At 43.0% G+C, this 14615-nt stretch overlaps 1 protein-coding gene across 1 annotated transcript; it reads right to left on the bottom strand.

Moving 5' to 3' along the window:
• Window positions 1–153: 153 nt before the first annotated feature.
• HAL (histidine ammonia-lyase) lies at window positions 154–14098 on the bottom strand. Its single transcript, XM_074168375.1, has 20 exons — window positions 13852–14098; window positions 13349–13409; window positions 13144–13171; window positions 12771–12845; window positions 12600–12672; window positions 12446–12512; window positions 12058–12095; window positions 11852–11977; window positions 10457–10596; window positions 8934–8981; window positions 7721–7868; window positions 7541–7636; window positions 7365–7423; window positions 6463–6543; window positions 5531–5596; window positions 5261–5426; window positions 2679–2813; window positions 1053–1161; window positions 889–958; window positions 154–303 (listed from the first exon to the last, which is right to left on the bottom strand). Exons 1-20 carry the CDS (start codon window positions 14096–14098, stop codon window positions 154–156), a joined length of 1983 nt encoding a protein of 660 aa, XP_074024476.1.
• Between the last annotated feature and the right edge of the window lie 517 nt (window positions 14099–14615).

Raw genomic sequence — 14615 nt, 5'->3', positions numbered from 1 at the left:
AGTGAGCTATTTCTCTACTATCTGTATGTGCTGCTGAGCTAGACAGTCAGGTCCTTTGGGTCACCTGGAGAAACCACATTGAGTTTGAGTAGAACAGCCACTCTCAGGCAATGTCTTGGAAAGGATCTGCTCTCTATCAGAGGACCATAGCTCTTAAAGTTCATCCTGATGCCTGTGGTCGTGACCAACACCCGCATTCATTTCCAGCGATCCCAGGGAGAAAGCTGTTGGTGAAATGGGTCTCGATTCAGGAAAGTGTTCCCTCCTATACTTTTCGATGTAAGGTTTAGCCACTTCCCACACCTGCAAAACAAGGAAGTGTAACAGCAGAGTCAGAGCCAAAACAAAAGGTCAGGTCAGACATCAGCACACAAGTTCAGGAAACCCTATAGAAAAGTTATTGGGATGGAAATGAGAATTACAGAGCTATGTAAATAGCTGGGCCCCTTAACACATTTCACCACTCCTATTCCTTCATCCAGATCCCCTGTTGCTTCCAGACTGTGCCCAAGGGCCTTGAGGCTGGGGAACTATCCCTGCCCCAGGAATGAGGATCGCCATCTGGAGAGACTACCAATTTGTCTGGACATCTGTGGGTGTATAGGACCCTGTCCTCATATGATTCAAACTTGGACCTATGTCTGGACCCTGCCAGATTTAATAACGTAAGCTACTTATTACACAGGGCAAGTTTAAGAACTGATTTCTAAATCTATCCCACCAAAACTAAGAAAAAACAAATCTCAGAAAATCTGGTGGGTTCACCCCAGGCAGAGGAGTGCTTTTAGCAAGGCCATCCAGTGAACCCATGGAGGGGTATTTCCAAAGCAGAGTTGCAGCGTGCTCCTTGGGACAGTCCTACAGCATGTGCCAAAAGTCAACACTTGCCTTCTGCTCCACAAGCAGCCTGTGAGCTGCTTCGATGTCTGGGGCCATGAAGCGATCCTTCATCCAAGGCCTATAATGAGACACATTGCGAACATTGGCCAAACATTAACCACCACTGCTGGCAACTGCTCTCCAGGCTGGAGGAGGTGTTTATCTGATCTTACCTCACAACGGAGCGCACAAGGTCGTAGACCTTCTCCAATGGGGTTGTTGTTCTCAGAGGGCGTAGGAATTCAATGCCCTGGCAGGCTGCAAGTAGCTCAATAGCCAGAACTACAAAATCAGAAGAGAAAGTGCGATTTTCAGCCACTCAAGGTGAGGTTTCCCTTATAAAGATATCCCTGGCATTTGTTCTAGCCAATATAGAATCATAGAATCATCTAGGTTGGAAGGGACCTTTAAGATCATCAAGTCCAACCATTAACATAACAGTGCCAAAACCACCACTAAACCATGTCACTAAGCACCTCGTCTACCCGTCTTTTAAATACCTCCAGGGATGGCGACTTAACCACTTCCCTGGGCAGCCTGTTCCAATGTTTGATAACACTTTTGGTGAAGAAATTTTTCCTAATATCCAGTCTGAACCTCCCCTGGCACAACGTGAGACCATTTCCTCTTGTCCTATCGCCTGTGACTTGGGAGAAGAGACTGGCCGCCGCCTCTCTACAGCCTCCTCTCAGGTAGTCGTAGAGAGTGATAAGGTCTCCCCTCAGCCTCCTTTTCTCCAGACTAAACAACTTCAGTTCCATCAGCCGCTTCTCGTAAAACTTGTGCTCTAGGCCCAATATGATATGGTTTCAGGCAATGTGAAAAAAACAGTGGATCCACACACCCCAGAGAGGCAGCCCAGCAGCAGGATTGTTTTATGGATAGTGCTGGGGGTAGTATCCAGCATTTTAGCAAGCAGATTTTGGGTGCTCTGCCATACAGACCTTTCAGTGTGCCAGGAACTCCTGGCTACCACAGTCTTAAATCCATAGGAATCTCTTCCAGGGTATTCTGAATACTCAAATTAATGGCCATCATAAATCAGAAAACCTCTTAAGGACTGAGAAGAAAGGGGCTTGAGCTATAAAAGAAAGTTCTGCCCATGAAGCTTGCAAGAGCCCAGGTGAAAGCACCAGTAAAATTACAGAGCTTTGGAACAGAGTCTTCTGTCTCAGTAAGTTTGCACTATGTCTGCCCTCCTCACACCTGGTCATTATTAGCATTAGTTCCTCATTTTGACAAGCCAATTCACCCAAGGAACTGAGTGAACCAACTGGATCTAGGACACACTATTTCTCAGCGTGTTGTTGAAACACACGGTTTCTCAAACTCGTTTCTCTGCACACAAAAAATGTATTTCTATAGAATGAAGTCTTCAGAGCACTCATACGTATAAACTTAAGTGGGGAAGCGAGTTCAGTATTTGCGTGCTGTGTATTACTCTGCCTTTCCACTAACAGCTGACATCTGTATCTAAGCTCACCACCTGCCAAATGATGAAAGAAAGAAATAAAAAGCAAGAGAGTGATCTGTCCTTGTAAGCAAGAGAGGAAAGTTTTGCTGAGTGTCCTGCAGTAAGCAGTTTTGTTTCACAAGAAACACTCAGTGCTGGATTTACCTCATTTCTGTTAGAAAGATCCAAATGCTTGTAAAATATGTACTTAATATAATATTTTTAGGTAGTTCTTTCACATGCATTAACTCTTTCTTTCTTAAAATATATCTAAAAAGTATGGCACTAATATCTTCATCTAGTTACTTACATAACATCTGTCTGGAAATCAGCATTTTAATTTTACCTTGCTCCACGTGTTCAATAACTCTCAAAGCTTTTCTTGCAGCCCATCCTCCCATGGACACGTGATCCTCCGTAGCAGCACTGGTTGAGAGAGAATCCACAGAAGAAGGGTGGCACAAGGCTTTGTTCTCAGAAACTGCAAAAATCCAGTGCAATGAATGTAGGACAGAACGGGCAAGAGGCATTAGAAGCAGCGGCCGACCTGCAGCAAAGAGCCTGTCTACCACCTCAGGTGACGGCAGAGAATGCAACACTCCTCTTCTGAGAATGCATTGATGTTTTACCTGAACTGAGTAATTTGTAATAAACACCTTGAAAACTACTATTGCCTCTGAAAACTGTAAAAAATTTTATTCTTTAGATGCAAATATTAACCAAATATTGAGAGACTGCTCGCTCACTCCTCCCACATCTCTGGGGTTGGGTTGCTCTGGCTCAAAGGCCTGATGGAAACTGAAGAAAACGAGTAAAAAACATAACTGAAATACAAGCCTGGTCTTGCCTGTTACTTCAGGGCAATTCTTTGTAGAGAGCATTGGTTCCCTCTGGTTTTGGTCACAGATACTGCCCCTACCCTGGTTTCAAGAAGAGAGCTAGAGATCAGTGTCTGGTCTCTTCTTGTCAAAGCTGAGGCACTTGCAGAACTTTCTCCAGGAAGATGCTGCTGAAGTAGGATATGAATCCTCTCCCACCCTCCTCACCTCACTAACAGGCTGCCCACGTGCCTCCTCCAGGCACGAACACCCCTAAGGGTGAGACCTGGAGTAAATCTCTCAAGCTGCACCCAAAAGCAAGGGTAATTTGACTGCAGGAAGGGCTGTAGGCACCACCTGACAACAATTTGAGGTTAAGGATTTCTCTTTAAAAGAGAAGAAACGAAGTCTGCATTCACAGTGCTCTGGCTGCATGCAGACCTTTTCTTTCTGAAGCCCAGCAGGACGCCGCGTAGAGCCCTCGCCAAATTAGGGGCTGCAGAAAAGCAACAAGAGCAACAGAGAGGTGGTGACACCAATTGCAAATAGGCTGGAGTGACACAGTCCAGAGCCAGGGTCCAGCTGGTGCATTCAGGCAGGCAACAGCAGGTCGCAGCGAGGCTGCGTCTGGCTATGGCAAACATTTTGGTCTGGCAGGCACAGTGCTACCAGAAAGGGAGAGAGAGATGCATCCAGCGGCATTGCAAAATATCTCCTTTTTTTTTTTTTTTTTTTCTTTTCAGTTTTATCTATTAACCCTGGGAATAAACAACATTAGCTGGTACACAAACACCGTAGAAACTGGCACAATGACTTTAAAAATATTAGTAGTACCTTGTTAAAAAAAGAAAAAAGGAAAAAAGAAAAAGATCTGAAACTTCACTTTTAGATAAACTCCTGGCTATTTTGACCAAGGGAAAGAGGGTTTTAACCCATGGACTCCTGGTGTCAGTGCAGCGATGAGTTAGGAAGCAGGGAGGTAATTTTCATTCCCCACAGTGGAGACCACGAGAACCCCAGAATCTCATGCTCCAGGTTGCAGAAGTGACATGCAAAACCTGAAGCCAAGCAACAGCTAAGGCCTGGAGCCATCCTAAACTCTGCCCGGCCAAAAGGAGAGTTTTCCAGCCTTCAAACAAGAGGACAAGCACTTCAGCTCCTTTGCAAGCCCCACTTCACAAAACAACCGCTAGGCAGGGTTCCTTTATTACATTGATTTATTTCACTGACTTTTCTTTCTGCAGGATGTTTATCTACACTTTTATCTGACATCCTCTGTCCCTGTGTCTGTTTGCGTCTCTTCTAATTCACCCTCTACTCATAGCATGTTTATTTTTATGTTGGCTCGTGCTTTCCTGAACCGTGGAGCTGTAATATCCCCGTAGTCAGCAGGCTTCTTGTTGCCTTAGTCGTGAGTACTAGAGGAAAAATGTACTAATGCTTATTTTTAGTGTGCTCCTCCAATAACCAGCCCTGGGAACTCCAGTCTCCTGAGGACTGTGAAGTCTGATATTGACATATGGACCTGGCCATCAAACAGAGACACCAAGTACCAAGAGTTATCAGGCCCAGCTTTGAGACAAGTGGTAGCACCATGCTAGTGAGAAGTGAGGAATAGAGGTATCCCCAGCTTACAGACTGTAAGTATTGAAGCAGAGGTTCTAGGATCAGCAGAGTGGCTCAGGCGGTTGTATGTTTGTTGCCTGCAGTGTTTGCTGCTAATTACAGCCCTATCTGAGCCGATTTGCAGATTTCTGGGTACACAGCTGTCACTGATTTCAACCAGAGCTCTTATGTTGGTGACTGTAAATCAGAGCACTCCCTGCCAATCCCATAAAGGTGCAAGCATTCCTGCCAAAGTCCACCTAAGGGTTTGCATGCTCAGAGCGCTAAACTTGCCCATGGATCAGTGCAGAATAAAGAATCCTGAGCTGAAATAATTGCAGCTGCACTCAACCCTCAAACTTTTCACCCAGGCAGCACAAAGCATGTGGAGAAGAGACGGAAAGCAGGAGTGAGATCCCTTTGTATCTACTATCAAATTACAACTGCTTTGATATAAATTGGTCTTTTTAGCTTGCTCTCTTGATAATATTGTTCAAGGACTCACCCAGGGCAGCTGCTGTGCAGTGTGCAATCATGAAGCCAGAGTTCAGACCTCCTTCAGTGACTAAAAACGCAGGCAGTTCGCTGAGCGAGGGGTTGCAGAGCCTCTCAATTCTTCTTTCACTAATTGCAGCGAGTTCATGCACACCAATTGCTAAATAGTCTAGAGCCTATAAAAGAAGATCATCACATTAAACCAGGTGACAGAAACAAACAAAAACCCCAAAACAGAAACTACTTTTTTTTTTTCCCCCTTCTCCAAATGCTTAATTACCTTTGCGGGATATTCACCATGAAAATTTCCTCCAGAAATGGTCTCTGCTCTTTCAGCAAACACCATCTTTAAGAAGTTAAGGCACAAACATCAATGAAATACAGTTTACATGACAGATATCTTAACAGTTTACATAATCAGAATATCTTAACTGAGTGAATGTTTGTGCTAATAGGCTTTTATTTGCAAGCACATTATGTTACATCTGTATGCTTTTCAGAAAATGTAGACTCAGTTCTATTTTTTCAAATAGACTACATAAAATGAGGTCTTTGATTGGGGGTGGGGAGGTGTGCAAAGAGACACATGTGTTTGGATCCTAGCATAGTTTCTCAGTCTCTTGGTAGATTCTCTCCACGGTAGATACAATTTTAGACAGGTTACAAGCAGTAATGCTCATCCACTATGGAAGTGATGTTACGTATAGCATCTTTACACTGCTGAGAAGAATCCAGCCATGCTCAGTGCCAGTGCAAGAACTGTGCAGAGTTTACCAGGCTGAACCATGACAAGGCTTTACCAGTCACATGCATTTCGTCTGCCTTCCCTGGCTGGGTGCAAGTCTTGCTCTATAGTGCAGGTTTCACTTGTGCTGCACCAACAGATGTTTCATAAGACAAGTCACCAACTACCTATGTCCATTTGGTTGCCAAGACCTGTCTATCAACATATTCAATATAAGCATATAGAATCTTACGTAGGAAACATTTAACACGGGCTAAACTGCATGCACGTGTGGTTTCCTTGCCCAGACACACACTTGTATGCACCAATGCAGACATGGAGAAAAGAGAGGCTGCAGTTGCAACCAGTGGTAGTTATTGAAAGCCAGTTACGACTTTTTTGCCTCCTATACAAATGGTTATATAGAAGAAAAGGATAAAAAAGGCCAAGCAAAATTTTACATAGAAATAAAGTAATCAAAAAGATACAGGGTTGTCCGTGGCACTATTGATTTCAGTCGTCATGATGTCCTTCACAAAAGCAATTGTATCATTTACAACTCCATGGACCTAGAACAAAAGACATTAGCCCCTGAGATTAGTATCTACACTTACCTCACCTTCAGGATGCTGACTGAGCTGCAAGCACCCTCTTTCCCATCATCCCTGTCTCTATATCCACACATGAAGGTGGTCTTGTATTTGCTCTTAAAATCAGGAGCATTGCTGTGGGACACGGCCCATCCTAGACTCCCAAAAAGACTGTATTTACTATTGTTATGACAGCATTGCTAACAGGGTAATCCAAATATGTCATTCTTCACTTGTTTGGGTTGGTTTACACTAAATGGAGGACAAGATACCTATTGAGTGGCAGAAGTGTTATTAGGAGAGAAGTAACTTTATGAAGTCCCAACAGAAAACAAAACCTTGTTAATTAACTTTAATTAATTCCCCTCATTTAATAGCTTTGCTCACATTAAAACTCACAAGGTTGAGTTCTTCCAGTATGTTAGAGATACTACAGGTAGATGAAAAACATGTCACTCTGGCTGCTTCTGGAAACACCTTTCCCCAGTTCATGGTCTTCGCATCAATGCAGAATAAATGCCCTAAAAGCCTGCAAGAGTAGAAACCAGCACCTTCCCCCTGCTTCCAACACTTGGCTTCTTTCAGTCTGAACGCAGCTTTGTTAGATGCTGCCTGATGGGCACATGCATGGGATCAACGAATTACATGTCTTCATTAATACTAACTTTGAAGTGAGGGAGAGGCAAGATAAAACTGTCTCCTCTAACGGGGTCAGTCAATGCATAGTTGACAGTATTTCTGATGTGGGAATGTCAATCATTTTTTGAGCGCTATGCAAGGAAATAAAAGTCAATATTTACCTGAGGGCAGCAGCGCATCGTATACGCATCCTGAACTCGGTCACAGAATCTATGGCTCTCTAGAAGCAACAAGGGAGGAAAAAACAAAATATTCCTCACAGAAAAGCATATGGGCTTCTGCTGAAAGACCCAGCCTGTCCTGGTAACCTGAGAGAGTGAAGGTTAAGATGGTTCACCTGCTATTTCTGATGGATGATGGTCAGAGTCTAGAAGGGACCTGAATCGAAATGCCACTTCAGCCTGCCCTCGATGTGGGCGCACTGCGTGGATATCTAGTAAAATAAATTAGACTGTTAAGTTTTGCCTCTCTCGTCAGTGGCTGTTAAGCAAACAGATAGGGAAGGCCCAGTACCCACCAGTGTCAAAGGCCCTTGTTGTACCCTTCAAGACTTCCAGTGTAAGGGCAGCAATTATATCAGCTTGTCTAGCAATAGCACCAGCTCTTTCAACCGCTTCGCATCCCAGCGAGGTGATCATTTGTGTCCCATTGATGAGTGCCAGACCCTTTTAAAGAGAGACAGATGTTAAGCAAATTCATTGCGGCTATTCCACATGCTGTGATAATTCCCTACCTCTGTGATAATTCTCCTTCTCATAAGAATGAATTAAAGACCCTTGGCTCAGCTTCCTGGATTGTCCTGAAATCATAAAATGCACAGCTTGACTGAGCATCCTTGCTACATAAATTGTCAATGGTCATGACCCTATTAAGTTGTTATATACACCCTTGAAGATCCAGAAGTTCCAAAACAAGAGGTTTATGTCATGTTATTTCAAGATCAAGCAAAAAAAAAAGTACAGTAAATCTATATTATTTTCCAGTTCTTTGGAAGTGGAATGTTTTTTTTATCCATTTCTTCTTAAATTATTAGTTAAATCAAAGAAGTTACAAGCATGGAGGGGTGCAAAACCCAATCATCATGAGGAAGTGGAGAATTAGAATTAGAAGTTATAACTGCTTTAAAAGATTTTTTGAGTTCAGTTAAAGCTAGCTTCAGGTTTGTTCTAAACAAACATGAGGCCCATGGGAGCCTTCCATTTGCCTTTAGGAGACGCTGGATTTGGCTTCTTGCTCCGGGTGCTGTTTTACAGCTACTGAGGCCACTTATCGGAGAGCTCCACAGCCCTCAAATCTGTTGTGTTCCTAAGTAAATTTTAATACTTGGAGTGAGATTCATCTCACCTAGTTCTAGTGATCTAGAATTCAGACACCTAGTTCAACTCAGTGATCTGAGCTCCTGTTATGGTCAAAGGGTAGACTGGTACCTTGAGAGGGCTTCTTAGACAGCTGTTTCAGGATGATATAAAGTGTTTTCTGAAAATGTCCATCCATCTCTTTCCACGACCACAGAGAGCCAATTTAAACATCAAGCTTGGGTCTGACATTTCAAGTCAAGTAGGGTGACCCTAGGAGAAGTGAATCCTACTCCTGATAATACCTCATTAATATCAGTCTAGAGCTTGATTTATTATACCTGTTAATTCATTTCAGGCTTAAATTGTAAGTATAAAGCAACTAGTGATTGACTATGCTTGTTTTCATCAGCTGGCATCAATACACTTTATTACCTCTTTTGGTTTCAAGGTAACTGGTCTCAGACCATGGGCTTCCAGGACCTGTGAAGGAGTTTAATGACAAGATAATTAATGAAAACATTTTTTGGCAATTCAACCACCAAAAACTTTTAAATCTCAAATATTTTCATAAATAAAAACATTAACAAATTCCTTATGTGAAGGGAGAAAAAGAGCTTTATATCACAAACATTGAAAATATTTTTTTTCTGCTGGACTGAAAAAATGACAGCATTTTTGGACATCCAAAGTAGCAGTTCATTTCCTAGTGCCAGTAAAAGAAGGTAGTAGGAGTGCTGAAGTGAGACACTGTCACTGTGTATTAGCTGATGGGTGAGAGTAATAGGAGAGAAGGCTGGAAACATCCTGGGAAGAAAGTTCTGCCTGCGCCCTACCTCATAGCAGGTTTGGCTTGGCATAAACTATTCCTTTATAAATGATTCCCTAACCCTTTCTATAGAAAATCTCAAATGGCCGGAAGAGTCCTAACTCAGTTTGTTCTATACATGTCTATTCCATAGGACATTTCTTGTGGGAAATGGAGGAAAGGTATAATTTTGATTCTGATTAGAGTCTGCTCAACCTTTCCAACTGAAGAGGTAACTCAATTCGGAGGTGTGCAACTGTAACTTCTGATCCTGAATGGCCATGACAAACTGGCCTGCTTTTTCCCTCCTCCTCTCCCTGTGTAGTTCTCAGTACTTCTCCAGCATACAGTGATGGTACAGCCATCAATCCATGAATAAATCTGGTGTTCAAATATTCATGAATAGGAGTGATAGACGTAGCAGAACAAACTACCGTTAAAGATTCTGGAGAGGCCAGACTTGGAGATATTCAACACTAGATCAATCTGCTGATGTATTAGTGACAGAATAACAATTAATTAAAAATTAATTTCATTGTAAAGCTTCCATCTTGTAACAGATGATGCTATAAAGGTTCCCTGTAACCTTAGTTAATCTATCAAAAATGAGATGTCCAAACCTATGTATTCACTTAAAGCCATTATAAAATCAGCAGAAATTTTACTGATAAGCTCCTGCCTCCAATAAATCTCCCGTTAGTCTCAGCATTTGAAGTTTTGAATTTGAGAGGTGATCTTGGTTTTGTTAGAACAGTGTTGATATTTATGGAGCTGAAGATGTAGGAACAGTTCTTTCAAAGCTGGTAACACATCCTGTCCCTCTCTCCAGGTTCTAACTAGTGTCACTGCAGTCTCTTGTATTGCAATACAATGGCATGATATTTCTTTAGGACTTAATAACATCCTGCATGTTCATATCTGCTTCAGTGACATGTGGGTCAGTTATTCCATTCTCAAGGAATAACCCTCCTCAAGGTAGGGGATGAGTTGCTAAAGGCAACCTAGTCCCAATTCAAACTGGTACAAAAGCATCCGAAGACTCTTACTCATTATTAAGCTGAGCAAAAGCTGTCTTTCTGTCAAAGCTATGTGCAATTTGGCAAGTGAGCCAGCAAGCAGAAAAGAAACCAATCAGCTGCACGAGTCTTACATATTTAGCATCAGCCCAGCCACTCTTCGGGGACCACATCTTTCCCTCTCCAATTAATCCCAGAGCCAGATGAGAGAGAGGGGCCAGGTCTCCGCTGGCTCCAACTGTCCCTTTCTCAGGGATATAAGGCAAGCAGGATGCTAGAAAGAAAACAAACAAAAAAACCCCTCCTGTTAGAGCTTCCCCTCGATATGCTCCTTGGAAAACAGAGAAGCCACATGAGTGTGGTCACAGTAACATCCTGCAATCATGGTCAATGGCAGTAGTTCTGTTGAACTACTCTCACTGCAGACTGGGATTTGCCCCTGCTCATAGACAGCAGCAATTTATAAAGAAATCAGTTCCCTGCTGCATATAGTTCTGCATTTAGTTCTGGAGTGGAGGGATCACAGCCCAGGGCGATTGCATCTAGATACACACATCGGGTGACTCCTACAAACCGTCTTTGAGCCCTCTTCCCTCCACCCCAGCTCTCTGAGCATTGAACGTGTGGAAATGAAGGAACAGAGCCCAGGGAACTGCAGAAAAAGCAGGGAAGGGACCAGTCTGTTTCTTTTCTTTTGCAGAGCTAAACACTGAGTTGCAGCTCCTTTACCTGCTGTGGGAGGAAGAGGAGGAGAAAGAGGATGGTGCAACAGAGGGCAACACCGCAAGAGAGAGAAGGTGGTCTTTGCTCATCACAGCCACACTGGCATGGCTCACCAGAGGGACCGTTAATGGACATCAGCTAATGAACAGCACAGCCACCCCGTTGGTTTCCCTGCTGCAGCGTCCAGCAAGGCCACCCAGCTTTAGCTGCTTTAATAGCCGTGGCCACATGAGCTGCTGACCAGCCATGTGCTTCTGCATGGCTGCCTTGTAGCCCTTGTTCATGAACACTTGTGTAGGTGTCAGGGGGTCTGCTCACAAAAACAGGTGCTGCTCAAGCAGGTCTGCTTCACAAATACCAACACGTGCAGTTTTCTACGTGGTAGAAACACCAAAAATCCTGGTGTCCCAAAAGATGGTGGCACATGTGACAGGACCAATGTTAGAGACTTGGGTCTATGTAGAAGAGTTCACCCAGAGTCAGTCATGCTCTCGGTCGAGCTTAGTCTTAAACTAATTACTTGACCTCTCAGAGGCTCATTTCCTAAACTTCTACCTGTTGCATCCCTTTCTCTCAGCCTTTTCTGTCACTTCTGCTCACACCCCATGTTCTTCAACAGGGGAACAGTCTCTAGCCACGATCTTCTACAGGACCAGTCACAGCCAAGCTTTGGTCCTGATCAATCACAACCACTAAGTCAACAGATCAACATCCATAGCTTGATCCATTGACCCACACCCTTCAACGAAAGAGTTAAAAGAAAAAAAACATAGGGAAAGGGGGATTTCCTTTAAAAATCTTTTTACCATTAAATGCTTCAATAACTTGCTGGAGCGTTTCTAGGGATATTCCACTGTACCCTTTTGCCAGGACATTGATTCTCAGCGCCAACAGCATGCGAGATCTCTCTGGGCTCAAAGGTTTCCCCACACCTGAAAGAGGAAGCCTCTCAGTTACTAACCAGCTACCAAGAGCGGCAGAAAAGGGAAAACAGCAAGTGATTTCTTATTACCTGCAGAATGTGAACGAACCAAATTCACCTGAAGCTCCCTATGGGAAAAAAAAAATAAAAAAAAAATGCAAAACTCCAAACAAGTCTTGTCAGGTTTTATTTTCCATAAAGCAAAGGGAACTACTGAAGCAGCCCTCTCATCTAACAACCGAGTATGCCCCATCCCTGGAAGTGTTCAAGGCCAGGCTGGATGGGGCTTTGAGCAACCTGGTCTAGTGGGAGGTGTCCCTGCCCATGGCAGGGGATTGGAACTCGATGATCTTTAAGGTCCCTTCCAACTCTAACCATTCTATGATTCTATGGTTCTACAAATGTACAGGGTCAAACCGCCCCCTCCTCTTCTTTTCCCAAAAGGAAATGATGGAAAAAGCCACACACACAAACTTACCTCAGCTTATTGTTTGGGATGACAGTCCTGGCAAACTTCCCAAACCCCGTGGTGATCCCATATACAACTGCAAGAAATAGACACTGCTGGTTAAGGAAGGATAAACTCGATAAAGTTTTCTAAAAAATTAATAGTTAGAGGTAAAAATATTTACCCGTCTGTTCCTTCACAATCCTTTCAATCACTTCTCGCGATTGTTTGACTTTCATTTCAGCTTCAGGTGTGAGCTACAACATAGTTTAAACATAAAAGTTTATCTATCATTATTTAAGTTTAATTGTAGAAAGATAAATGTGTATTTTTTAGCTATGTTCAGAATCTTTACCTTTATCTTGTAGAGCCCCTTTCCTAAATTGACCAAGTCCTCCGTTGTTAAGCTGTTGCCATCTAAAGAAATGTACTACACCAAAAAACCACCTTTTAGTTTGGGATACATATATGTGTAAAGTTGCTTAATAATCAGAATTAAAAAAAAAAATACAGTCAAAACTCAGCAGTGACAGGAAGCTTTCTCACGCTCATTCGTAAGACAGGAACTCACTAACAAAAACACAGTAAGCATGTTATAATTTACATTCTTAGACTCAGCCAATCTAACAGCCCCTGCTCTTGTGAATGCTGCAGTGGCTCAACTCTCAGCACATTCTGGGGAACAGCAGGATTTGTTACCGAGTTGTAAAATCCTTGGAGATTCCTACCTGTTCTGGTTCTCGATATTTGCTGTATCTGAAAGTTCTGTAAAGGAAAATAAAAGGGCAGACAGGATTTCACAGGTAGTGACCATTCAAATACAGCTGGCCATGTGTTTTATGTATGAAGGAACATTACAAGAACAGGGAAATATAGGAAATTATACATCTGGAATTATAAAAAAAGTTCACAAAACGCTCAAAAAAAGGATACAAATGAACTCCTTCTGGCTGAGATGGTATGAAATCTGGAGACTTTATATCTCCTTCTATAACTAGAAGAAATATGCAAATAAACATGAATGATTAAATTGTATTCTACCTATAAATGAATTTGTTATTCATTACAATACACAACAGTAAGAATTCTAATTTGCAATTATCAGCCTCAAATATATTTGTATGTTTCTAGGAAAATAACAAGAGACTGTAGGTTTTTAAAGGTACTCTAAAGGCAAAAGAATTGCCCAGCCCATGGCCATGTGCTCCATATCCCATAAATCAGATATAATATCATGTACAAATGATATATATAGAACCCTGTAGCTTCTATACCTCATATAGTTCTATACTTAAAAAGTAAGGGTGCATTTTGGTATTTTTCCATAAAAATCTTCGACACGTCTCAGACGCAGTTTTAGATAAACTAAGCAACATTTTGCTGACTCAGGTGCCAACGTGGTCACTCCGCGATGCGCTGCTGAAGGTTTTGCTTACCGACTTCGACAAATTCATTGTCCTCCAGAGCATCCTCCACCGTATCATCCAGATCCAGCAAGCCGAGTCCCTTGCACCTTCGAATGTAAAATTTGACTTCTTCCACCGAGGCAAATCCCCCGTTGTCGGGTTTGTTTTTCATGTAGCGCCTCACGGCTTCCTTTCCCAGCCACCCAACGGTGTTCGTGCGGTTCAGGCAGGGCACTGCCAGCCATTCTCCTCGCACGTGCACCGTGTATCTCGGCATGCTTTCTCTCCAAAGCTGTCCCTTGACCGAGAAGGGCTGCAGCGGGCAGCAGCCTTACGTTTACCACGCGATGGCCTGAAGAACGGTGGTCTAGCTGGAGGCCAGTGTCGCAATCAGAGAGAGGCAAAAATCCACCCCCAAAATCCCCACCTTAGTAAATAAGTGGGATCGATGTATCCAGCTGACTTCATCCAATCAAACCAAACCCAGGGAGCACACCCTTTTCAGGGAAAGGCAGAAAAAACCTACCTATTACCACAGGAATTTTTTTCCAAAGATCACATCAGGAGTAGAGAAATTAAAATCCCGGATCTGGAGTTTATGTAGCAAGAATAGATAAATAAATCAGACTAAGCCGGAACGCAACTGTTCTAAAAACTTAAGGGTTTACCAAATTTAAGGGAGTCGTCACCTGGCAGCAGATCACACTCATGAAAACCTCCATGAGGGACCGGGCTGGGGGAGAGTCACCCCATTATTGTGGGTTGACCACCGCTGCTAGGATTGACAGGAGACT

This window comes from Numenius arquata, chromosome 2 (genome assembly GCF_964106895.1).
Source record: "Numenius arquata chromosome 2, bNumArq3.hap1.1, whole genome shotgun sequence".
Taxonomy (NCBI): domain Eukaryota; kingdom Metazoa; phylum Chordata; class Aves; order Charadriiformes; family Scolopacidae; genus Numenius; species Numenius arquata.
Note: the sequence above shows the minus strand (reverse complement) of the source record. Positions and strands in the feature narration are given on the sequence as shown.

Excerpts from the sequence above, each read along its gene's own strand:
- HAL (XM_074168375.1), bottom strand. The coding sequence starts at position 14,098 with ATGCCGAGATACACGGTGCACGTGCGAGGAGAATGGCTGGCAGTGCCC. Across the intron at positions 8,982-10,456 it reads GCTGGGCTGATGCTAAATAT|GTCCTGGAAGCCCATGGTCT; the intron begins GTAAGACTCGTG and ends ACTCCTTCACAG. Across the intron at positions 959-1,052 it reads CTTGTGCGCTCCGTTGTGAG|GCCTTGGATGAAGGATCGCT; the intron begins GTAAGATCAGAT and ends GTCTCATTATAG.